A 27,804-nucleotide genomic window follows, 5' to 3' on the forward strand; every position below is an offset into this window, starting at 1 on the left:
TGATTAATTATTCTATTGAAGTGTAATCTTAAATGGTAAAAACAAGGCAGAAGTATTAACCAATCAAAGCAAGAACTACGATCTACGCAGTGCGATTTTTAAGGTTTTGGACATTATTAAATATTCTCTAATCTAATCAAATTCTTTGTGTGAATGAAATATAGGAAAATAGGTCACAAATGGACTCATTTTGGCACAACTAGATAAAGCCTTTACTATACAAGAATGATCACATGGGGATACTAAATACAAGTCTTTATCCTCAGGCATCAGCCTGTCGATGCCCCTGCACTTTACTCTGTGTGTATGACTGAGATTAAAGCAATTTACTCAGCACAGCACAAACACATTGGGATCGATAGAGTAATGAGCACAGCAGGCTTTTGACTTGCTACCTGACAAGAGCACCTTCATGTCCCGGAGCACAAATCACTAACGGCCCAGTGGATCAATGTGTCCTCCCTTCTAATGAATGTGCAGTAAACATGATTAATGTCATTAGACTTTGTTTATCTGCTCATATTTCCTTCCCTCTCTGTCTTCTAACCTCCTTCACTCTTTGCCCCTTCTCTTGTTTCCTCACTCTCACTTTTATGTCTCAACTCCTTCGATCTGTCCTCCAACCTGCAGGTGAGACCTTCTCAGACAACTACAGTCACACAGAGCAGTGCAAGCCTTGCACTGAGTGTTTCGGCCTGATGCGGATGGAGAAGCCCTGTACCGACTCCAACGATGCTGTCTGCACTTGCGACTACAACTATTACTTTGACAAGATGTCTGGCAAGTGCTTGCCGTGTACGGTGTGCCCAGTGGGCATGGGCGTGTATTCGCACTGCGAAAATGAGCATGACACGGTTTGCGAGGAGTGCCTGGACGAAACCTACTCTGAGCGGGAAAGCTCCCTCGACCCCTGCCTGCCCTGCACCATCTGTGAAGAGGAGACTGAGACACAGCTGGCTGAGTGCACACCAAACAGCGACTCTGTCTGCCATAGTAAGTCTGCCACACACACAGATCGCTTTCACACCTTTCCTTCAGCTAACTCGATCCAGACCAACTGGATTTATTGTTGTCTGACGTATTACCAACCAAAACTGAGAGATGTGAACATCGACTGAGTAGTACACTTTTCTTTTAACATTCTTCGTACATTATTGTGCATCATCAGCATGAAGTAGACTCTGAAAGAAAATGTAAACAATAGCTAAAATGATTATTTGATTGACAGAAAATGTATTTGACAATCAATTAATATCAATTTGTTTGTATACCTGTGAGACACAAAATCAGAAATATTTTTAAGAAAATGAAAATGTTGTTTGGATGAAACAAATACATTGAACATATAACTTTAGGCTTAGGAAATTGAGATGAGTAAACATAATTCTGACATTTTATAGCCAAATTAATAAGTTAATTAGGAAATCAGCATTGCTAGTTACGTTTTCCCAGAAAAAAGTAGATGCATATTAGAAAAACCCCTATTTGCTTACCTATTTTTACTTTCCAAGTATCTGTTTTTCTCTGCAAGCAAAGAGCTTTATCTCCAAAGTTATCTGAAACAAACAAGCACATGTGGGTGTGAAAGCATCTTTAGGGGAGAACTACAGTATATCAGAGCACATGCTGCACACTGGCTGTCAGTGAATTTTAAAGCGGTGTTGGAGTCATCATATACTGTATGTCTGAATCACACTGGGAGCAGCCACCAGTAACTCCCACATGTGTTGGTGGGAGCAGGTAAGGTCAGAGGTCAGTGCTGGTCATGTTTTCAAATGGCAGGAAGTCCAAAACTTCAGCATTAAAAGGTCAAAGATTACTGCAGTGTCAACATAGAGACAATGAATAATCTGCTCTCCCAGAAAGTAAAATGCATGGGGTGAAGCTGCATATCTAAGAGTAAAGGCAGTTTATGACCATCAAAGCTGTAAATAATCTTGGCTCAGGCGAGGCATGAAATCAACCTCATCAGGGATCTACAAGGCTCAAATCTGGGAGGTAAAAATGTTTTAGGGGGCATTGCTCTTTGTTTCCTAGATAGAAATCGGGTATCTTTCTTGAACCTCTATTAGATAGGTGAGGACAGAAAAGCTGGGCTTGGTATCTTCAGTAAATAGCTTTCCGGAAAACAAACTATAATTTCAGAGGAGGTTTGTGGGCATTATTTTTTTCTTAGAAAGCTCTCTACTTAAATGTGAGGTTATTTTTAATGCAAACATGGACCAAAGACGCACTTTGTGGTGTGATCGAAATGCTTCTCAGAAGGCAGGAGCTCTTGCTAATGCAGGGCGTTTATCGATTTCCGGTACGTGTTATAGTTTTAAAATGAACATCTTAATAGCGGCTTCTAATTTTAATGTTATGATTTATAATGCAGCTGTAATATTTGTCATTCTACGCCTGACTTCCATGGGATTTCAGGACCTCAGGCACTGGCAGGTATTTGGATCCAGCAAGTTAATGAACCTTAAAATCTGTCAACACCTTGCTGTAGTACAGAGGATGTGTTATGTAGGGTGTAAATTCCTCTCTTGATAGACTGTAATAGCACTGACAGGCAGTGGAGAAATGGACGAGGAAAGATAAGAGCAGGAGAGGGAGATGAGGTGGAAGAAAGGCTAATAACATAAATGATGACTTAACACCTGTCTTTCCACGTGTACCAAACACCATCAAAGGCGCTATATTTACACTTTCAACATTTTTCGTGCAATTTTTAGCCATAATGTTGACTGATGTGGATATCAGACTTTCAGTCCGTCCACTTGTGTCTTGCAGAATAAAGTATCTATATTGTATGGATTGCATTCATGTCACAATAAGTAGGAATTGTTAATACCATTTATAAGCACCATGATCAGGTCAACATTTTATTGATTTTTTACAGATTCTTGCCCAATAGTTAAGTTGAATCCATAGTTTAGTTTAGTATAGTTTTGCCTGCTGAACAGTGCCATGTTTGAAACTGTGGGCATATAATATGCTGATGCTGCACTAAAGGCCAAAGTACAGTAACAAAGCTGTGAGACTGTTAGTCCTGTTAACAATTTTAGAAGATTGAATAAGTGGAAAGTTTAAGAAAAACAAATCAAGAATTACTTTGCCAAATTTCCACATCTGTGATCAAAGGTCTTCCTTGTTAGTTTTGATTATAGAGTAAAATGTAAGGACTCATTCCTGTATTCAAACTTCCTGAATGATGCAACAAGCCTGAAGTTTGAAGCTCTGTAGAAGTCCTGGAAGAAAGCGTGCATACCAAATTTCACATAGTGAGATGCCAGGAACGACTTTTCCTGCATCGTGGAAGTTCTGCCTTGTTATTTTCATCATGTACAGCAATGTAAAAGCTGTGCCTACTCTGAAGACTGTCATGGACTGACAGACATCAAAACAAACTGCACTCTATGCCCCCTAAAACACAGCAGAATATCTACTTTATTCTAGACATATCTGATGTACAGTAGGCCACAATGCAGCCCTTTTGCTGACCATTTAGCGCCCACCCATGCAGCTGATCCCACCTTTGACCCGTCTTTTCCTAAGCATTAGTAATGTAGCGGCAGAGATGGTAGCCACTGGAGATGGCACGATAAGTGACCTTTCGGGATGTCTGTTTGAAAGGAGAGCCCTGTCATAAAGCTCCAGTGGGCCTGTGGGTAAAGGCTGCTGTCACATGTGGTGCTGATGATAGTTCCAGGCCTTGCATGGTGGTCTATGATGCATACAGATAGGTTTTCTGATGCAAACAGGAAGCTGAGATTCTCATCTTGTTTGCCTGTTTTGTAATGTCAGGAAAATATTTTTCAATTTCTATCCCGCTGTGTCTCTTTCTTTTGTGTGTGTAAAAAATAAATGATTGGAATATTTTCAAAACCCTAAATCCCCATTTAATATCCATCTGTCACCAAGTGTCAATTACATTGCACAATGACATAGAGATAGAAAAAGACTGAGCGAAAGAGAGAGGGGCAGAGGGAGCTGCAGCAGATGTGCTGTGCTGGTATTCTATGCTGAGGGTCGATTTGTGTACTGGGATTTCTTCTGCTAATGCTCAGGTTTCGCTGAATGACCTCTATGGGCACCCACACTTGACTGCAGGAGACACGCGCACGCACACACACACACACACACACACACACACACACACACACACACACACACACACACACACACACACACACACACACACACACACACACACACACACACACACACACACACACACACACACACACACACACACACACACACACACACACACACACACACACACACACTTTTTATGAGCATCCAAAATCAATACAGCTGAAAGCAGGCTAACTCGGCACAGCACACTCATCCTCCTGCCAAGTGGCTGCAACTTGTACATTTTTCATTAAACCCCGGACATGGCACATGTGTGAACCTCTTTGCTCTGAATTTGAAATTAACTCCCTGGTCTTTTATCGAAGGTCTCTGTCTGCTTGGCCTCGGCGGAGCATTTTCCCAAACATGCTGTTCAGTCTCCAGTTGAGAATTTTTGCATTGACGTGCCGAGGTTCTGTTCAAATGTTTGTCCTCAAGACAATGAGAGAGGCAAAGATTAAAAAAACTGATAAAGCCAGACTTCTATTCCCTCCTTTTACCCTGCTCATCACGTTCCCCCTTCTCCTTTCATTTCTTTCCTCTATCTCTTCCCACAGTGGCCCTCGAGTGGCTGGGCTAGCGGAGTCATGGAAGGTGGCCAGTGTGCATTCAGTGCCTTCACCGCTGCAGTATAATTACTCCTGCTAATCAGAGCACTTTACAGCAGCTCCTCTGTTCATCTGCACCCCCACCTCACTCTCTCCTAACACTCTGCCTCTCTGTCTGCCCTCCCCTCCGCTCTCCCTATTAACCCTTCCTAATAGAAGACAGAGCGCTCACTTGAATAATTTGTAGTATGTGTGTGTGATGGGTGTGTGGGATGGATGTGTGGACGTCCGGCGACAAGCACAGAGGAAGATTAACATAGAAGCAGAGCTGAGAGAGGGGGCATGTTTGGCGGCTGATAAAGAGTTCATTGTGCATGTGCTGCGCCTGATAGTTGCTCATCTCCACCCTGAACTGGCAGAAGCCACGACACCAACCTCTGCACAAAACCCTGGGGTTAACTTCCCTATAAAGACCTCGATGTCTCATAAAAATTAATTTTTTTCTCCCCCCCTCTCGTCCACACCCCGCTAATAAACACATTTCCCTGCACACACAGCCCCACGCTCGTAAAACCCCGGGCTAGCTTTAGTTTTGTTTCATGAGTGTTTTAAACGCACTGAAGCCAAAATTAAATTGTTATAGCTCTACCGCTGCCTTTAAGCTCCCATTCTGTTCCAGCTGAGGTATGCAGCCTCTGGAGCACCAGGCTTGTCCTTTGGTCTAAAGCCAGTCGTGTTTTCTACATCAGCCCAGTGATATAGAAGGAAAGAGGGGGAGTTACAATAAAGACGTAGTATACTGTAGTTAAGCTGTAGCTCTGTGTTGAGTCACTGTTATGTGAAGCAGACTCCCAGGAGAGCTGTCATCGTGACTCACAATGAGAAAGACAATTTACTGCGAGTCCCAAGGTGCAACTGATGCATTTAAACATCTGCATGAAGAGAGCAGTCATTGCACCAAAGCAAGACACTTACAGTGCAGGATGAAGGATAGCTCAGTTTAAAAAGGAAAGGCTTCATTGACAAACTTTATATAAAGGCAAGACAGTCTGCACACTTTCACTCACTTTCACACCTTCCCATTTACATTTATCCTATTTGCGAGCTCATGTTGCATTGCTAATACCATTAGCCAGACCTGCATTAGCTGAATGATGTATTGCAGAGCTGAGGAAACCTGACTACATCCCGGTAAAGGTCAAGAAATGCATGTAATACAGACACCCCTGTTCCACTCCTCTGAGCGAACTCCCTCCTTTTAGACAGATCTGAATCAATAGCACTGCTTAAAATAGGCCTCTGCATTATTTCTGTGTTTCTAAGTATGGCCTGCACATGTGCTGGATTTTTCTCGACATGAAAGATGCTTTCTACCATTTCAGTAAACCAATCCTCCCCAGGAGGCACGGATGCCCCGTCATCACAGCGCAGACTGAGAGACCAACGTGGCCTCGTAACGCCCAGCAGAAGTTTTTTAAATATGTACACATAAGTTGCCCATCAAGGTCCCATCGGACCATTAAAGCGAGTAACTGTGTCTAAATTATGCATTAAATCAATGTGGAGAAACTTGACTACACCATGTCAGTGAAAAAAGGATATATGTGTTGACAGCCTTTATCCGTGATCGTTTAAGAAAACTCTCCTTTCTGTCATCTGACCACATCCCCGGTCACACAAATTACTTCATTATCTTTAACCTGCAAAAATCATACGGAATACCCTGTTTGTGTCTATCATGATTAAAGCATGAAGATTACATAAAAAAATTCAAAGCAACATCCCAATGAATGAGGTCTGTGGGTTATCCAAGTAACCAGGACATTGTTTCTAGAAAGACACACAGTTGTTGAATTATTAAAATGTAATTTTTCATTCCTGTGAGCAGCACATATTTCATTTGATGCAGCAGTGAATGAGAGTAGAGGCTGAAATGAAAAAGATATTTCTTTAAACTGTGTACTTTTAACTTGATAAGCTCTGCAGTGCTAGCCTTTGCTGCCATGATTTATAATATTTAGGGTAGTGTGTCCCACTGTTTAGCCTTGAAAGAAGCCTCAGGGGTCTCCTCAGGGTTAATGCTGGGAGTGTCTGTCTGAAGCAAATGTTGAGCAGCCGAGGCTCTGCTAGGAATTCTAGGTGCTCAGATCTGAACCAGGCTGCATGTTCTCCATCGCCACAAGGCTGCTGAGCTCAGAGGAGTTTTAGTTTTGGCTGGATAGCCATCCTCAGTCTGCTGTACCATACCCCGAGGGAGGGAATAATCTGCAGACTGCTCTTTGAGCCTTTCTATGATCTGACAGAACTACTGCAGTTTTAGTTACAGCACTTTTAAAACAAAAGTTTAACATGACAGGTCTTGTCTTTTAGGGTGTTTTTATTTTAATTCAGGCCCATCAGAGTGGGCACAGTGCTGCCGCAAGATAGGAAATTACACTGAATTATTAATGGAGTGTACAAAGAAAAAGGAAATAGTTCAATTTATGAAAATTACTCTTCTTTCCAGGCTTTGCTATGATAGAAACCAGAACCCTCCAGTAGCACAGAGCTTTCTGCCTCTCTGGCCCCAGCAAAGGCTACACTCAAAGTGATGACCTCTCAAAGGCCCAGACTTTGTTCTATGTGGATCCATATGGCCTTAATGTCATGCAATGTGCAGAGATCACAAAGATGGTGACGTGTTGAAGAGAGACCTGGCGTGCAGGGCCCGGGCCTGGTGTTCGGTGGGCTGGTGGATGACAGATATTTGCCCCCCTTGTAGAGGAACATTCCTTTTATTTCTGCTCACAGCAACTCAGCCAGAACCCATCTGTCTATCAGAAACAGGTGCTGCTTGTGAGCAGTGTGTCAGACATCTGGTTGGGGACATGGTGACTAAAACTCTAACAAACAAGTACTCAGAGAAGATATGAAAGTATTGCCTTGATAAGCCTGAAATATAACTCAACAACTACTGTGTGGGTGAACACTAATTTCATGTATTCACAGTTTCAAGAGGAGAAATTCTAATATAGCCTTGACTTTTCAGGCAAAAGTTTCAAAATAATCACTGGATAGTTAATTACACTGATTGTCACCATTCATGGTCTCTAGAGTATGAATCCTAAGAATTCGTTTTGGTCAATTAAATGACTAAAAATAGAATTGAACATGTATTTTTGTAAGATAGGATAAAGCTTTTTTGATCCAGGGGACAAGCATAACAAAGCTACAGATGTGGCTTTTCACCTAATTCCATTTCTTTTTAAATTGTTTTCAAGCCTGTCTCTTTTCTCACATATGCTTTATTTTTTCTCCCACACAGATCCTCTGGGCCCAACATATTTTGCTCCCACCTCCGATATGGGCCTTTCTCCACCATCCTTCATCAATTACTTTCCCCCCGGTGTCTCCGAGAGCCCGATGCCAGGAGGAGAGTCGACCACGTCCAGCGCCGGCTCTCCTCGCTTCCTTGAGCACGGACTCAACGAAAACCTCATTCCCATCTACTGCTCCATCCTGGCGGCTGTTGTGGTGGGCCTTGTCGCCTACATTGTTTTTAAGAGGTCAGTTGGTTGAAAAGAACTAGATGAAAAGCTGCTTTGTGGTTATGGACACTAGCACACTTGTGTTTTGCACCTAAGCCACAATATAAAATAGGACATAGAGCATGATGGTGATAGTGGTGTTTGACAAAGTAACAGATGTGGCCTTAGCTTTAGGCTAAAAAAAATGTCAGTAAGGTGCCTGTTGAAATATTCAGGCCTGCAATGGTCTAAGAGTGTTTGACCCACTTTCACAGAATCACTCCAATGTACCACAATGGGTTTTTGAAGAAAAAAGGAAGAGAAAAAGGAGTTAATGCATAACAGAGGTCACACACACAAACACAAAAAAGCAACCGCACATGCAAGCACTCACACAGACAAATACAGGCCTGGGCTGAAAACATGTCTGAAACAAGTAAACAAGCTCATTAGTGGCATCGATTGTTTAGGAAGTGCCAACCAGAAGAAATTTGAGTGCCAGATTTATCGGTGGAGTCACGCACACATCTGGCTAATAATCTTCATGTAATTGTCACCATGAAGAAAACTGTGAATTTCTTTAACACCTGATATTTTATGAGTAAACACTCAAAGGTGTTAACTGTACCACTCAATATCTCATAAATATTTTAATCATGATCCACGAGCATCTTTCCTCTAAAGAGAAGCACCAGTAGAGAATAGTAAATCTTGTTTATGTTTTTGGAATGATAAACAAGCTTCTTTTAAAAGTTTTTCATTTGAAAGAAAATCACAACACATACTGTAAGCAGTATACATTGATAAGGATATAATGATGGTTAAATTCATAGACATTTCTGAAACTCTAAGTTCCTGATTTATGATACAAGTAGACAAAAGCAGCTTCCTTATTTTAGCAGGCGACAGCTGGCTTTCAAATTTTGATTTTATAGCCAGCTAGCTAAAATTGTTACCATTAGCTGCATGAGTTAGTCCAAAACCTAGTCTCGACTTTGACTTTACACCGTTTCAAGCTGACCTTTGATCTTGTTAAAAGGGGTTTTAAACACGCTCTTTCAAAAAAGTTAATGCTTCTTTTTAATTCAATCTGAAACCCATCAAGCTAATGTAGTTAACTGCTTCCTTGGAAAAAGCTTAGAGAATAATAACGTTGTGAGGGTTTTGCCACTACATATTAAGGTTACCTGAACACTACCTAAATCAGTTTAAGGACATTTAAAGTGCTGTTTTAACTTATTAGGTATTGTTTTATAGGTTATAATGGCTGTAAAATCCAAAAGTCTAAACTCAGATTGGATCACATGACAGTATCATATTGAGCAGATCGTAATCTTCCTCTGACCTGCCACTTCTCCCCAGGTGGAATAGCTGCAAGCAGAACAAGCAGGCAGCTAATAACCGCGCAGCTACCAACAACCAGATGGTGACTCCGGAGGGAGAGAAGCTGCACAGCGACAGCGGCATCTCGGTGGACAGTCAGAGTCTGCAGGAGCAGCAACAGCAGCAGCTGCAGCAGGCCCAGGCTGAAGTCAGGCTCAGCCTTCACACTCAGGCACACAGGAACAAATAGGTAAGACTAAAACAAACTCTTTGTTTTAGTGATTAAAAGCAGTATGTCATATTTTTGTTGATGGAAAAAACACATCATAAGGGCTGGATGAAAATCCAATATAGCATAGTGTCTCAGGTTTAGTGGTTGTGCTTAATTGCAGAAAAAATGTGTCAAGTCAAATTACTTTAAAGCACAAAATCACTCAAGGTTGTATATATTTTTTTAAATACAAAACCACCTGTTTTAGGCCCTCGATTCAGATAAGAAACACTAATTTGTTCTGGTTCCAGTTGCCATTATGCAATAAAACAGTCGGGTTGTACTTTATTAAGAACAGACACAGTGTAATGCAACCAATTACATAATATGTTTTGGCATTATGGACAACATTTCTGATGATGGTTCTAATTTGAACTATGACCTCAATAATAATCGTATTATTGAACTCACACATTTCTGTCAAAGTAACTAAAATTTAGATTTTGTTCAAATCACTAGCTTGTTTCTATTATGGACAATGCAGACCCTGCCTTTATCCCACGACTTTACCACAGAAAATCAACGATAACATAAGACACTTCTCCAAGTGTGAAAACATTCCTTCTTCACACCATGATATTCTAGCTGTCATTATTGATTACATCAGAATACTCTGCTGAGACTTAAGTTAGCTAGCTGCGTGCAAGCCTTCTCCTCAGAACAAAATACATTTCTGGGGATTGGGATCAAAAACAATATAACACGTATGAGCAGGACCAACACCTAGCTGCCGAGAGCAGTCAAATCTAACATGCATGATGTATTAGAGTGCAGGAATGTAGAGATTATGATAAAGCACCAGTAGTAACTTGAATATAAGACGGACCGACTTGGCTGTATGGCTCTTCATCACAGATGTTAAGGAATAAAATCAATCAGAGGCTGAAGAAGCCAGCGCTGACAGACGTTACTATCTTAGCTTGCAGCACATTTAAAAATTGTGATGCACAAGGAAAGTATGTAATCGCATATGTTTGATCTATATTTGCCTGTAGCTACTACTCTTACTACTCTGTATCTATATTTGTCCCTCTTTGACTCGTGAAGCAATTTTGGAATTATGTCTGAGGGGCAAACCTTACCACGTAGTGTTACAAGCCCGACAGAATCTAAAAGGTTGTCTCAGACTTGCTCAGTGATCATGTCTGGCTTGGGAGGATAAAAACAACATTATACACTTCACTGATTTATGATGAAGCAATTTACCATGAGCCTAGTTTACTTCTTTCAGCGCAGTGCATTGAGAGACAGAAACAGTTTTTAGTATACCTTCTTACAGTCAGCATGTATTTTATACACTTTTACATTTCTTCTTATTATATCTACATTTGCATATATCAAATACAGGATATATTGTACTGTATATATATATTTTATATATTAAACCAGCTACTAAAACTGAGAGGGGGAATCTTTTAAAAAAGGTCACAAATTTCTATTTCATGAAAAAAAAGTTGTTAGTTTCTAAACACTGGGCAGTGTAGTTTTGAGTCATAATTACCAAAACCGGAGGACAAATCAGTAAAACCAACATAATAGCAATGCGTTAATTCTGCAGAGGCTAAAAAAACAGGATAACTTTTAAACAGCTTGGAGAACCAAGTAAGTGCTGCAGGAGTAAGATGTCACCTCAAAGCAAGCTACCTTTTTTCTAAACTCAAATACATTATAAAGATAAACCAGTGCTTCCACCTGATACCATGACTCTAGTTTAGCCGTTATCTTGTTATTCATTCAGTCATTCATCTTTCCCGAATTTCTCTAAGGATCCTACACGTTTCTTTCAGAGTCTTATTTTAATTATAGTAAAGCTTAAAATGTGGTTATACAGGGATAACAACATGCCTTCAAGACAAACAGCTGATAAATCCTCCCTTGAACAATTCACATCACTGTGTCTTTTCTAGGGAACCCATTACATTCTAATGAGGCTTGGGAAAAGCTTATTTTGTTTTGTTTGTTTGAGTCCCTCTTTCCATTCTTCAACTTCGCAAATGCAAAGCCGGCTGAATGTAAGAGAAAAGAAGGAATTTCTTTTGGAGGAAGTGCATTGGATTGGTTCATTGAGAAGATGACTGCCCCGTTAACCCTGTCGCCACTCCAAATGATCAGCTCATTAGCAGGTGTTACAAGACGGGATACAGGCTGCATTTCAGATTCTGATCCAGAGCCAGTGTTTAGCACGTGCTAATTGGCATTAGCAGAGCCTACGAATGCGGAAGCCATTAAAAATGGCTGCAAATGCTCTTGTGCAGGGAGCCGCTGGTTCTACTAAAACTGACTGGTTCTGTAAAATCGCGAGAGGGGGAGAATAAGTACAATAAATCCCTAATAATCGCAGGGGGTTTCCTGATTCCAATGAACCATATTTTTCTGCCGTCTAAAATAATGGAAACACCTCCAGTCGAAACAAGTCATATAAGCCCATAAAAGGAAAGTAAGAGCAATGAAAATGTCCCGTGTTTTGAATGACAAAATTTAAAGAGGGTATTCCCTGCATGAGTCACTAGTGAGAGCTCCTACTTGAAGTGTGGTCAGCCTCATTTCTGTCTGCTCATCTCCATTAAAAAGAACCATCTATCTATGCAGCACCCCTCCCGGCCCCCCCTTCACTACCTCTTTTGCTGCCTGCTTCCCCCTCTGAATTGTGCATATTGAATGTGTTTAAAATTTAAACAAGACTCTAAGCCCTCACTCACATCGCCCATCCCTGCATCCCTGTCCTGAGTTTGACCTCAAAGTCTACACAAAATGGATTCAAGGCAAATGTCAATCAAAAAAACACATTTGGAGTAAGGTTGCTGCAGAAAATCGTGTTTTTTAAGAGTTAGAACTCTGGGTGCAAGCTTTAAACTGACGGAAAAGTGTTAATATGAATACCAGCGAGTTATTAACAAGAATAATGAGTAAAATTACAACAAGGACATAAGGTAAGAAATGCAAACTGAAAACCCTTGGGGAGGAGGGTCTTTATCATAGCATTGCAATCAACGGCTATACTGTTCAGGTTGCATTTTGAGGTCTTGGACAAGAGCCTGAGGCACCTGAACAGTACATTCTGTGGGTAACATTATCCAGCAGCAGCAGCAGCAGCACTAATAATGTAGCTGAGTCACGTACTGACTTACTATGCAATATCAGTAATAAAGGATGGATGATTCATCATTTCTCCCACGTAAGGAAGTTTTACTAAAGTTTCTTCTTGATGTGGAAGTATACTAATAACTGTCGGGTCACAACAACATTAGACGTAGGCAACATTTCTGGTTCCAAAGTTTATTTGGAAGTGATAGATTTAAATATTTGTGTTTAGTTTTTGTGCAACTCTGTTGGAGGCGATGCGTTGGACAAATAAACAGGAAACAACAACCAAATTAGATTTTTAAACAAAGCACAAGGTTCAGCCAAAACCAAATGTTTATATTTGGTTTTTAAATCATTTCCCCCCATAACACAGATACTTAATACATACACATACTTGCAAATCAAAGGAGTTGTAATGAAGCAATGCATTTATTGAAATACAATATAATTATCAGAAAATACAGAGAAGCATTGAGTAAGTATTTAAAAGATGGCTGTTGTTATTTGCTTGTTCACAGATCTAAAGAGGGAGCAGTTGCAAAATAGCATCAAGCGATCAAAGTGGTTGGTGGAGGAGGTGGCCTTTTTGTTTTTGGAACCAAGGACCTATTTACTTATAATGTGTCCATGGACTTTGGGGTTTAAATGGAAAAAACAATAAAATTAGTTGCATAATGAACCACTGTCCTTAGGGAACAATAAGTAAAATAACAAAACAATATATTCCCAAATTAGTAAAGCAATCCTGATGTCTGTTAAATTGTCCCCAGTAGTTCTTGTGATTTCCATTTAAAAAAAATCCAATCAGCACATTTTTAAGCTTTTATTGTGGATTCCCTGAACGTGCTGATTAAACAAAGAAGAAGAATAAAAAGAAGTCTGTAACAAAGCGCTGCTGCAAGTTCACATTTCAGAACATATTGAGCTGGTTCAGTGAAAGACAGGTTATATTGATTTTTGGAATGAGGTTAGACTGAAAACATTGGACAGCCATGTGGCCATTATTATCACCAATGCCTCTAAAAATGAGCTACAATGCCAGTTCAGAAACAGTTGCATTGAGGTAGAAATACAGGGGCTAGTGTTTGTATTACTGTGTGAGTGCATTACAGAGGGCTGTGCATTGGCCATGATCGGTGAAAGGTGCAAAAAGCAGTGGTATGGACTGTGTCCACCACCGGACAGAATCAATGTTGTAAGACACAGTGAGCAGAGAGGCAGCATATAGCAATCCATGTTGTTTTAAGATGAGACAATGTGTGAAAAGGATTGGAAAGGTACGGAAACAGAGGGAGGGTATGACGTTATAAGCTGACAAAAGAAACCCCCTCTTCTAAGGCTTTAAAATAAACCCTCTTGTACTACACTCCCCTGGCACAAGGATGCATTGATAAAGATGAGAAAACACCCACCGAACTCGGGGGTCCTCTCAGAAACGCCTCTACATTCCCGAGGCGTTTCCATGGCTTCCCTCAATTGACAACAGGTTAAGAGGTTTGTGGGAAAAGAGGGCATTTGTCTCCCACCCTCATCCGGCTAATGACTCCAGTTTAGCAGGTTCAGATGAGTGAGTGACACCACAGGGCCCCCTGCAGGGAAAAGTGTGATTATCAGGGGGTTTTAAAGGTTTCATGCAGAGGGACTTACATTATCTCAGTGGATAGGAAGTTATCCTTTTGTCCAGGGAATCAACCCTAATCAAGGTGACCTTAATCAAAGTACTTCCCACTTATTAAAGGGGAGCCACAGAATGGGAAACACAAGAAGACTGTGGTAATAAGGGTGTCCCGAATACCTTCTTTCTTTTTTTTTTTTTTTGCTCTGGTGGTAATCACTTGAAGCTTTGGCAAGGGAAGGGTTGGGGATCCTGGGCACGACCTGTAGTGTGCACTCAGTGTTCATTTGGTAACTGGAGGGACTGCCGTGGCAAGGCATTTGCAAGTGTGTAGACGTATCTCAAACTCATTTGCGGGTCCCCCACACCTACACTATGCCATTTTGAGACTGATGTAACCCTGTGCATAATGCATCGTCTGCTTTTGCATGTTTTATGCAAGTTTGTTATCTCAAGGGGTGATTGGCTTTTTTAAAATCTGCGATTGAATGCAGATATCGTTTGACTGGAGTCATTTTGATGTTACTTGCTACTGGGTTATTTCCCCAGACAATTGCTAATTTAAATATCACCCAAATCACCTGTGTCCACACTAAGAGCCTGACATTTTTCTTTTAACATTTTCTCCACAGTTGTGAGGGTGGACGGCGGCCCGCAGCCTGACACACCTCCACCTGAAGTCTGAGAATAAGGAGGAAGAAGCCAGGGAGAAGAGAGTGGGGGACTTGAACTTTGGACCAAACAAAAAGCAGCAGGGGCCACATGGGAATATAAAACTGATTCATATCTGAAGTGGCCACAGAGTAAAGACTTGACTTGAATCGACCTCCTAGCTGCTATGGGCGTCTGACTCTTCATCCCTGCATATAGAGTCCAACTCTTATCAATCATTGTGTGCCTGGACACAACCTGTACGGCAATATCAACCACTATCCGTAACAACGTCACTGCAGATACATAATCATAGATATACGCCAGTGCATCTTCTATTATTTGACTATTTCCGTATCTAATATTGACATAATTCTCACTAACTGCCAATTTAGTCCTTTCAGCCCCTTCTGAAGCTTGACATTTTCCTCTAATCCCACAATCACTAGCCATGAAACATACTGTATGTGCCTGAAAAGCAAATAGGCAGGAAGGTTAACCATTATCTTCTTTCTTTTTCTTGTGCATCCAAGAGGCCTTCTTCCTCAATGAGCAGCCTTTTTCCTCTTAAATCTTCCTCTGTGGCGTCCCAGTCTCAGATAATCCAGTCTCTCTCAATAGGATTCACTCTATTAAACACCCGCCATCATCTGCGATACACAAAGCAGCAGGGGGGAAGGAAGCGGGGGATGTGAGTCACTCCATACTTCTTTTGAAGTTCCTTGTTCTTGTATCATTTAACCACAGACATTTTTCATGGCATGCTTTCTTGTAGAATTTCATCATTGTTTGAGACTGTCTGCACCGACTGATGTAGGTGAATCATATTTGGGAAGAAAGGTCATCTGCTCAGTAATCAACCCCTTTTTCCTTGTCCTTGACATAGACCACTTCACAACGACATAGGGATTGTGTTTCAGTAATTTCATGCTCATAATGTTACACGCCCCGATGTTTGTGGTACATTTGTTTGATTTTGTGGCTTGAGTTACATGGCGGATTCAGCAGGGTGCCTCCATGTTCCTCCATGGAGCCTGACAAGCAATTTTTCCGAACTGTGGAGGTCTGCTGACTCACTGCGATGATGTGTGCCGTCATCACTGACCCAGAGTAAAAAGCATATTATTAAACAGATGCTTGAATGAATTTAGGACTTGAATGTGCAAAAGGAATCCCATTTATCATTCTTCACACCTACTGAGTATAAAATTGGGATACCCCCCAGAGGCAAACTCAGTTCACTATCCTCTTAGCTCACTTAAAACCACTGACGTCCACACACTCACACAGTCTTGTGTACAGCTCTGTCTGCGTGATAGAGCCTGATAAACTGTGTTAGGTGCTAATGCATCTGCAGCGATCGTGCTCACATCAACACAGGGCCTATTAGAGAAACGTCCTGACAGGTAGTAATTACCTCCGGGTTTCAGCATCATTTACCCTCAGCTTGGCTCGGCCACTTCCCATTGGGATTAACGCTGGGGACAGCAGAGGGGCGACACGGCCCTCTTTGAAGCTTCAACATGACATTACAGATACCTTTTCCAAGTCTGAGGCCGCTGACATTTACTTTATCACCATGGGGATATAAAAGCACTTAGCTGCGCGGCAGGGTGGCACCTTTTATCACACAGGAGCACTTTTATCCTGCCTTCCTCTTGTTGCTTGCACTAACTGTAAAAGCAGTAACCATAGATATCATGTAAAGGAAGTATACTGTAGCTCAGTTTGACTGCACTGCTTTAGGCCTTCATTCCTACAGGAGCAAATACTTTCTCAGGGTCCCTCTTGTTGATGTGTGACTAAAAATGATCTGTAGATGATTCCTATACAACCTGTGGGTGTAAAGCAGCTGCTATGTTGAAAAACATGGAGAAAGGCAAGCCTTGATATCGAATGCAGATGAATTTAAAAAGGCCGTTTTCACATTTTGGGAAAAAGCTTATTCCCTGTCTTTCTGAAAGTCGAATAGGACAAATACCAGACTGATGAAAGGTATCAATCTCCTTATGAACTTCATGAAACTCTAAATGTAATAACTATTTCTTTAAAGGAGAAAAACAGAGGAAGAGAGTCATTATATCCTGTATGGCACTCTGTGGATCAGTCACATGGTCAAGGACATCTCGTTCAACTTGAAGATCTTTTCACTTGTGATTCATCTTGTACCACTGGAGCATTCTGAATACATAACACATAAGACGCTGCTGATGTTCGCTCACAGCTCCTGAGTTTATGTGGGCACGAGTTGTGGACGTGTGACCACACACATCCAGAGCGACAGTGTATGATTCACTCCTCTACTGAGTGAGTCGGCATGATTCATCCGATCCTCGCTGTGGCAGTGACATTAAAGCAGACGCTGTTACAGTAGAGTGTTGATTTAAAAAAACAAAAACGACTCCTCGACTCTGTCCCCCCTGAGGCACAATCGACCCTCGAGCAGTGCACTCATCCACCCTAAACCAACATATTCTCTTTCTCCTGCAGCTTTTGAAGTGAGACACAATGTAAGAATGTACAACCCTGAATATAAACAGAAATATGCAAGACACATTCAAGAATAAGGTTTAAGTTTGCCCTTGATCTGTAGTTGTACATTTATTTTCCCTTTTGTTTTTAGTATAAATAGTATTACACTTTTTGGAGTCAGTATTTTTTTAACAGATATGTTATTTTGTAGCACTTATTAGATGTAATATGAATGCACTCAAAGAGTGTACCACAGTTCAAGTGCCTGTGTACAGTGTCAGGTGTCTTTCAGTTTGGAAGTTTGACTACATTTCTTTTGCAATTATTTTTGCATTTCTTTTTAGAGCTTATGACGGTTTTTAGTAAAAAGAAATCAGTTGAACTTTGGAGACTCAAGCAAACTGTATAAACCTGGCACCAATATAGAGAGACTTACAGTACACTATAGGTTGCCAATGAAGACATACTGTATTTTAACATGCTATAGATACTGGCAACTAATAGAGTCATGTAGCATTACAAAAACCCATACATGTCACCTGAGACTTACTCTAAAACTCACGTATGCTATTAGTCAATAGAAAATCAGCTCTACTGTGCAGAGGTTTTTGCATGTACAGTAAGTTTCATCATGTACGTCCATTTCAGAGGCAGAGACATGTAATGTGCCGAAACATGAATCCTGTGGGGAGGTTGACTGTGACTATGTGATATGGTTACAAACTTTATACAGATAGATCAGGACCTGCTCCCAAAAAAAGCTGAATGTCACATGTACTTATCTACTAATGTAAAATGCATTGTTTAAATGTGAATTTCTTAGAGTTGATACAAGATACAAAAATACACTATAAAATGTAGAAAACTGAAAATGTGTGCAAATGAAGTGACCATCTATAATACATTAAACAAAGATGTCATTGCATAATGTGTCAGGAATATCTTTGGAGCAATGTTAACATGCAAAGTATTACTTCCCGTGCAAAATTATAACTTGTATATAAGTTACCTACCAAGTGTTGCCTTGAAGAAAGCCATCATATTAAAACATCCAACTTCCAAACTCTCACAAATCATTCAGAATAATCCATAAAACAAAGTCTCATGTGTGCTCACAACTCTTCACAACTCTTCAAAACGTATTATTGTTAAACGTTCACGCTTGCACAGGTGCGCTACTCGCCATGCTGAAGTGCAGCGAAGTTTTGGCAGATGCAATGTATGTTGGGTAAATATGAAGCTACAGCCAACAGCCGGTTATGTAAGATTAGCATAAAGACCATAAAGGTGGGGGGGAACAGCTAGCCAAGCATACATGCGCCTCTTAAGTTTACAAATGAACTGGTACTATCTCCTTTTTTTGGAACAAAAAAAGTTAAAACAACATTTTGAGTAGTGCTAAACTGCCTGCTGGAGTAAGTTTCCTCTATGTGGTATTATTACTTTAAGCATTCAAGACTTTTTCCCAAAAGTCTGCCTTCATTCAATACAGGTGTAAGATACATATACATGAGCAAAGAAAAACCTCATTGAGCTACACTGGGAAAGAAAAACACTCAAATATATTAAAAAATGTTCCCACGATTGACTGTACAGACCTTAAATCTTTCAAGGACTGTCCACAATAAGTTACACACAGACTTGATTCTAGGCTCAAAAAATGCCCTTTTACTTTATTCCCCTCATTTTTACAAAACACCCAAAAGCATTTGTGAAAATTACCTAAAGCACATGAAAATAAAATGCTGTATGTGTTACCAGAAAGTATGGCGCGGCAGCCAAACCGCAGTAGAAAGCAAGACCATATGTCTGTGTCCATTGGACCCAGAGTGTGGTTTCCTGCAGTCTTATCACCACTTAAACATTCTTGGGAGCAATGGGTTCTAACTTCCTGCTACGTGTCAGAGATGAATCCTCAGCGATAAAATGCTCCACAGGGACAGAAGGGACATATGAAGAGGGAGGGCACCAGCTACAGCACTAATGTCTGTAGTTGCTACAGTTTTGGGGAAAAATCTGTTTCAACTAAAGTATTTCATATTTACTTCACTGATTTCAAAGACGAGTGTATCTGGAAAATCTAAACAAAGTCAGGAGTGTGAAAGCTTTCTGTTCAGTTTTTCCTTGACTGGTTTCAATATGAGGGCCGTAATGCAGCAAACTGCTGAGATGGAGGTGACAGATAAACTGCAGAATTTTAATTTGATCAGCAGGGAGCACTTATATGGAGACACTAATCAAACTGCGTTTTTCTCTATGTCAAGATTAATCAAGACTGCAAGTCAGCTGTAATGGAAGAAAAAAAAGAAATCTTAAAATGATAAAAGGAAACAGACATGCCCATTACAGGAAAGCAAAGACACATTTAAATATGCTCAGGCGATAAAACTCAAACACGACTTTAAAATATGTTTGTGTTGTTTTTGTTGCTCCCCTTTGTTAATAAATGGTTTTATTGGCAATCAAAATACAATGATTTTGCTGAATTCTGCGAAGACACTAGCAGAGTTACATGAAGAAACTAATGTTTTGCCAAGACGGTTTACAGCCTTATCAGCACCTGCACAGACATTTACATTATGCACCTATTTGTCTGATGTTTTACAACACAGAAAAAACGATGTCATTTTTAAAATATACTGTCCAAAAATCAGTCTTTTCAATGTCAAATAAAAAAGTTAAAATGTTGAATCGAAAAAAAAGGTTAGCTTGTCACTCGAAAGAAAATGACTGCTGTATGTAACTTAGAGCAAAGCGCAAAAAGAGACCGTCCTCTCAATAAAAATCACATCAGAAGTCCAGTTTCAAAAGCATGAAAATGTCCATATAAATTTGATAAAGCTCTTTTCGTGTTGTGAAAGGGGATGTTGCATAATCACACTGTGTAACCTGTTCCTGGTGGATAGACTGGTTGAAAAAGAATCTGACTTAGACATGTTCATGCCTTAAAATGAAAAGATGTCGCACCAATATTCACCAACAGTGATTTTCATTTGGCTCTATGCCATATTAGCTACTTAAAAACAGATTTTTGCAGAACTTTCAGATGTATGGGCTGTTACTAGCTTCTAAAATACTGTAACTGAAGGGACAACAGGGAGGAGGGACACATAGTTAGACAGGACAGCACCAGGATTTATGTAAAATGTGGCTCTCATTTTTTAAACATAAAACACTACATGTCTCATCTTAAAGTCCAAGCACAATCAGAGCAGGAGGGAGAGGAAACAGAATGCTAAAACACTGACACACATCTGTACAGGCCTTAGTCAGTTGATCTACATCTGCACACAATGTGAGCTGGTGGATATTTTGGGGAAATGGGGTCTTTCCTCACCGTGGAAAAAGATTTGAATCTGTCTTTCAATGTGCTCCTTATTGTGATGTCAAAACACCTGACAAATAAATATACAAGACACCAAGGAAAAAATCATTGCATGTACAAAAACAACAAAGTGGAAACATGCAGCCATTTCAACCAGGATCTCTTTTTAGTTTTAGCGTTTCCGTTTCATCAGCGTTTTCAAACAGCTCTCTGCAGGGGAGAGCTGGCTGCATGCCTGAATACCAGCTCCAGATCATGGGACACATGAGGAAACCATCCGGCACAGCAGCAGTTAACACATCAGCAAATCAACCAGTCCAACCCTGGCCTCTCCTATCTGCCTGCATCCCACGGAGAAAGAAAGAGACCACCATGTCCCAACTCCATTAGTTTTATGTTAAAAGACAGAAACAAGAGTCAAAAAAGATAAAACTGGAGCTGTGAAAGGAGACTTGAGAGTGATGGTGGCCAGTTGTGGGAGCCCCATCCTGTAACACCTCACCCTAGTGAATAACCAAGTTAAACACACCCAACCCCAAACGCTCATCAGTCAGATCTATTCTAATTTATCATGTTGCACTTGTTGCTGTGGGATGTCTAAGGCATGTCAGCTGGAAATAAAGTTAAAAAGAAGAGGGTGTTTTTTCTTTGTCTAGAAATATGACCCTCAAGGTTGTACATGGTACCATATATCTTACGCTCCGTACAAATCCATAAATCAAATCCATATGTTTACAGACCACTAGGAAAGGTAAACATAAAGTCTCCGTATAAAGTGTGGCTACTTTAATGACAGGTATTCAACCAGAAAAATTAGTTTTTTACAAAAATGTTGCCTCAGTTTAATTATTCTTTTTTAGTTTTACTCGCTTATTTTGTAGTGACTTAAAAGTTTCATATGCTTCTGTTCAGAAACTCAAAGGATTTTCATGGGTAGATCTGCTTCGCTTATTTCCTGCTCTGCTATGAAGTAGACTAATGAAACGTTAGAGTGGGACTCAGTGGGATTCAGTTTGCCCACATCCGTTACAGGACTGTCGCCTCGTATCAGGATAAGATGAGTAATTTCAGGGCACGGTTGAATTTCCTTTCCTCAGTCCAAAAAAATGGGACTATAATGTAAGACTCTACTAAATGTTTTAGAATACATTGGGACGGAGTAAAAAGGCAGAATGCAAAACAGAAAGGGTGTCATTTCAATTGGAGGATAAACAAAAATAAGTTGATGAAATAAACTAACACAGTAATTCACTTTGGAAAGAAAGGCAGTGCAGATATACCATGTTAAAAATAGACCCTCAACCACACAGTTGCACTTTACATGTCTGTCCAAATTATCAATGTTTGTCATGTTATCCTATCAGACATTTGTGTGAATCGTCAAAATAAGTATATCATTTTTTTGACTATTGGCCAGAAACATGTTTTGTGATGTAACAAAGACATTTGACCGCACAATTCTAATCAGTTCATCCGTCCTTAAGTTCAAGAGGACGTTTTTGCCACTTGAAAGATTTAACGTACAGTGGGGCAAAAAAGTATTTAGTCAGCCACCAATTGTGCAAGTTCTCCCATTTAAAAAGATGAGAGAGGCCTGTAATTTTTATCATAGGTATACCTCAACTATGAGAGACAGAATGAGAAAAAAAATCCAGGAAATCACATTGTAGGATTTTTAATGAATTAATTGGTAAATTCCTCGGTAAAATAAGTATTTGGTCACCTACAAACAAGCAAGATTTCTGGCTCTCACAGACCTGTAACTTCTTCTTTAAGAGGCTCCTCTGTCCTCCACTCGTTACCTGTATTAATGGCACCTTTTTGAACTCGTTATCAGTATAAAAGACACCTGTCCACAACCTCAAACAGTCATACTCCAAACTCCACTATGGCCAAGACCAAAGAGCTGTCAAAGGAGACCAGAGACAAAATTGTAGACCTGCACCAGGCTGGGAAAACTGAATCTGCAATAGGTAAGCAGCTTGGTGTGAAGAAATCAACTGTGGGAGCAATTATTAGAAAATGGAAGACATACAAGACCACTGCTAATCTCCCTCCATCTGGGGCTCCACGCAAGATCTCACCCCGTGGGGTCAAAATGATCACAAGAACGGTGAGCAAAAATCCCAGAACCACACGGGGGGACCTAGTGAATGACCTGCAGAGAGCTGGGACCAAAGTAACAGAGGCTACCATCAGTAACACACTACGCCGCCAGGGACTTAAATCCTGCAGTTCCAGACGTGTCCCCCTGCTTAAGCCAGTACATGTCCAGGCCCGTCTGAAGTTTGCTACAGGGCATTTGGATGATCCAGAAGAGGATTGGGAGAATGTCATATGGTCAGATGAAACCAAAATAAAACTTTTGGGTAAAAACTCAACTTGTCGTGTTTGGAGGAGAAAGAATGCAGAGTTGCTTCCAAAGAACACCATACCTACTGTGAAGCATGGGGGTGGAAACATCATGCTTTGGGGCTATTTTTCTGCAAAGAGACCAGGACGACTGATCCGTGTAAAGGAAAGAATGAATGGGGCCATGTATCGTGAGATTTTGAGTGAAAACATCCTTCCATCAGCAAGGGCACTGAAGATGAAGCGTGGCTGGGTCTTTCAGCATGACAATGATCCCAAACACACCGCCAGGGCAACGAAGGAGTGGCTTCGTAAGAAGCATTTCAAGGTCCTGGAGTGGCCTAGCCAGTCTCCAGATCTCAACCCCATAGAAAATCTTTGGAGGGAGTTGAAAGTCCGTGTTGCCCAGCGACAGCCCCAAAACATCACTGCTTTAGAGGAGATCTGCATGGAGGAATGGGCCAAAATACCAGCAACAGTGTGTGAAAACCTTGTGAAGACTTACAGAAAACGTTTGACCTCTGTCATTGCCAACAAAGGGTATATAACAAAGTATTGAGATGAACTTTTGTTATTGACCAAATACTTATTTTCCACAATAACTTGAAAATAAATTCTTTAAAAATCCTACAATGTGATTTTCTGGATTTGTTTTTCTCATTCTGTCTCTCATAGTTGAGGTATACCTATGATAAAAATTACAGGCCTCTCTCATCTTTTTAAATGGGAGAACTTGCACAATTGGTGGCTGACTAAATACTTTTTTGCCCCACTGTATATGTGGAGGCTAAGGTGTGTGAAGTTGAGAATGAGGAGAAACTCATAAAACGCTGTCTTTGTACTACAGCATTTATGCAGAAATGGAAAGAAATAGCAAATACATAAATTCAGTCCCATACCAAGTTGATAGTGACACATTTGGCTACTATCCTTGTCTTTCCCTCTTGTGTATCTGCTTACAACACATGGACACGGACAACTGGAAAAGTCAGAGCGCGAATCCAGGACTTTTTACAATAACTTACGTTTGGAAATAGTAACCGAACCTAAATAAACTTGTGGTCTTTGCAACAAACAGGCAGAACTCAGCAGCTTTCAGTCATGTCAGTAAACTTGTTTCTTTGACTCGCTTTGCTGGAGTTTTTAATACAGGATTTACTACGAAAGTATTGGGTTTAGATACTTATCCTTTTGTTTGATTACAACAATTTTTTCTAATTATATAAACTTCATTGTTTTCCTTTTTGACAGGGATTTTGGGGTTCAGGATGAGGAACCATTGGTGTGGTGAGCCTGTATTGAGTCACTGTATATAACTGAGAACATCCAAATAAACTGCACTCGATTTACTGTATACACCCATCTGATGATGCAACAAACCAATAAATGTGTCTTTGTTATGGAGTAGATTCACACAAACCACAATAACAGTGTTACACTATATTTTTTATCTGTGACAGCCATGGGTGGGACAATTAAACATTAAACCACTACTACTATTAAGAGCTGCAAATAAAGTTTGTTTTTTACTTGCAGCTTTTGTTGTGTAATGTTGAGCCCAGTTTTAATAGAAAGCAGACAGAACACACACACTCTTATTATGAGTTATGTTTGTTATACACACCTTCTCTGTTTGATTACGAGACAGGGCAGGATTTCTCCTCTCTAATCATATTGGCTTTTTTTCCTGATTGGAGTTTGTATATAACAAACAGATAAACAGCCCGCACACTCATACATGTAAACATACCGTTTTTAAGCACTTGCAGAGACAAATTAAGCCTTTCCCCTTCATACAGACAGCTGGATCCACCACAAAACCTACCTTGGGATATTGAGGCTGATCAGAGACATCACACCAGTTTGGTGATATATAGAAAAACAGGGAAAGGTAAAGTGATCTTACACTGGTCTGAGCTTCACTGCGCATTGTTGATATCACTTACATGAACTGAACCAGCGAATGCAATCTTACTCAGAACTCCTTTTAGCAAAACATTCACTGACTGAGGGACAAACAGAATCTGACTTTCAAGTGGAAATGTTACAATCAGGGTTTCCTCATTAGTCTGCCATTCTCACCTTGAAATGGACTCTATTTCTCTGTCAACAACAATACAGTCAGAGATTTCTCTTTTGCTTTGTCCCTCCGCTGCTGCTGTTGCAGCTGCAGTGCCCGGAGGCTTTGAGATCTATGCAACATGAATACTAAATGTCCACATGCATAAAAAGATAGATAGGTGGGATACCCCTGTGTGTTTCCCCAGTAGGTGGGTGAAGAAGATATGTGAGCTAGTCAGCTACTAGCGAATTTCTGATAGATAAATAGTATGTAATATGCATGAGTGCATGATAAGAAGGAGAGAGAGGAGGGGATGTTTTTGGAGATTGAAAAGATAAATGGCAGCTGGCGAGGAGAAGTGTTGCTATGGAGTCTTTCTCCTCGGACCGCAGATACTGGGTACCCGCAACATGTCCTAATGCTTCTGCTCTGAGCTGGCTGCCTTTGTGACCGTAAGCAGGCAGCAAGCTCTACTCCAAAGCACATCTCAGGCAGGCAAATGGACCTGGAAATCAGTTTCAAATCATAAAGCATTATCTCCTGCATGTGTTAGGACGATAAAAGTACAGCTGTGGAGGGAAGCTTTTCTATTTCTCCCCTCTCTTTTCTGAATAAACCTTATATGAGAGATTTCAGCATCTATGAAGGCAGAGCATAGAAGAAGGCCTTCAGTACAGCAACTTGCCACCCTCAACAAATATTTAATAACTGTAAACACCAAGTGAAATACAAATATAGCTATGCATTTCACAAATAAACTTTTGCCAGCTGTCAGATTTGGTGCCATCCTGCAAGGGATTTGACCAAGCAACATTTTCTACCTACCATGCAAATTTTGACTTATAATTTCTAATTACCCACCCAAGTATAACAGGCTAAATGTCAATGTCAAGGTTTTTGATATGTATATTAATAAACACTGTATTTTTCATTCCCAATATTGTGCATTCAGTTTATCGATTAATATAAAACCACTTAAGTACGGTTAAGTGATTTACAGTTCTTGTTACTTCTTACCATCTCTTAGATCATGTATGAGAGCTCATTATCTGTCATTAGTTGTCTTCCAGGAAAGGCAAAAGTCCCAGACACACATTTCAGCTGACCATCCAGAGAATATCTGACAGGTCTAATGGATAATTACCTCTCTCGTAGAAAACCACACAGCAACCACAGTGGCTTTTATTGTTCTGAAAAGCTATGCTGAAACAATGCTGGAATTCACAGCACAATTGGCACGTCAACATATCACCATTAAAAACGCTTTATTTTCCCACTAGAATACTCTGCTGACCAATTTCTGTTTGCTGACTCTTCTTAATGAGGGATAAAGTGGTAATTAAAACAAAGAGAGACTTCAGGATCCATTACAGGGAGAAAGTAGACCATACAAAGTTCAGTGAAAACTGTTTCAAGAATTAGTGGAAACATCTCCATACGTCACCTAGTGTCTCTGCAGGTAATGAGAGGTTTCATTAAGAAGACACCTACTGTAAATGAACTCCAGAAAACCGGTGTGAATGCACAGTCATCAATCAGAGCTCAGCAGCTTCATCAACAACATATGGATGTGGGTGTGTCTGACCAGAACTCTGCATTTGACAGCATTATAACCTATTACTTGACCAAAACAGTTAAGTGTCTTTGTCTGGTCGCCACATGCTGCATGGCCGAGGGTCGAGGTTTTGAGAGATCTGGTAACAATAAGCTGTAAAGTAATGAATGGTTCAAGGTATCGAGTAAAAAGGACAATGCAGAGCATGAGCACAGCAGTCTGAAAAGTTGACACAAAGTGTGTCATGTTAACTCCCAGATGAGGTCATCAATCAGCGGCACAGTGCGAGTGTCTGACAGCAGCTAATTTAGGGGGATGGATGACAGGAGAGTCTGAAAGAGAATATGACTGTGCTGCAAGTCAAACTACTCAGAAAAAATAAGAGGATATTTCTAAAATCTTTTTCTTGTATTTCTTTGCTCCATCTGTCCCCTTTCCTCTTGCCTCTCACAAGAATCACACTGAAGCTTTTCCTTTTGAGGGCTTATCAACACATCTGTCTGGAAAAGTTAGTGTTCCCATCCATTTTTTACACCATGTTTTCCTAAAGTGTCACTGGATCCCAAAACAGCTCTGCTGGTTTCCCTTCAGGCCTCTCAGAGTAAAAAAAAACAGGGTGTGAAACGAAAGACCTCCTTCTGACCAACGCCTTACACTAACCAGCAGAGACTCCCCGGTCTGATCAGAAAAAGCTTGTGTTATTACAGCATGGGAACTAATAAAGAAGAAGACATGGTGCAATGGATTTCACTGTAGCATGCTGCCTTTGCATGAGCAGGTTGATCTAAAAATGGAGTCAAACATCTGTTGAGTCATGATTCCTTGTTAAAGCTTGCCACTCTATAAGATAAGATAAGATTAATCCCCGTGGGGAAATTCAAGTGTTTACGCAGCAACAAAGAAGAGGAAAAACTG

General features: G+C 40.5%; 1 protein-coding gene across 2 annotated transcripts in view; it reads left to right on the forward strand.

Moving 5' to 3' along the window:
* Positions 1–18,523, forward strand: part of ngfra (nerve growth factor receptor a (TNFR superfamily, member 16)) — a 34,525-nt gene extending 16,002 nt beyond the window's left edge. Inside the window, exons 3-6 of one of the 2 annotated variants that reach the window (XM_063904338.1) lie at positions 631–993; positions 7,978–8,218; positions 9,542–9,752; positions 15,105–18,523. In XM_063904338.1, coding sequence (XP_063760408.1) covers positions 631–993; positions 7,978–8,218; positions 9,542–9,752 — 815 coding nt within the window. In that variant the 3' untranslated portion in view covers positions 15,105–18,523. Of the gene's footprint in view, positions 1–502; positions 994–7,977; positions 8,219–9,541; positions 9,753–15,104 lie in introns of both variants that reach the window. The other variant, XM_063904339.1, reaches the window with a different exon arrangement.
* The last annotated feature ends 9,281 nt before the right edge of the window (positions 18,524–27,804 follow it).

The sequence above is a fragment of the Eleginops maclovinus genome, chromosome 16 (genome assembly GCF_036324505.1).
Source record: "Eleginops maclovinus isolate JMC-PN-2008 ecotype Puerto Natales chromosome 16, JC_Emac_rtc_rv5, whole genome shotgun sequence".
Classification (NCBI taxonomy): domain Eukaryota; kingdom Metazoa; phylum Chordata; class Actinopteri; order Perciformes; family Eleginopidae; genus Eleginops; species Eleginops maclovinus.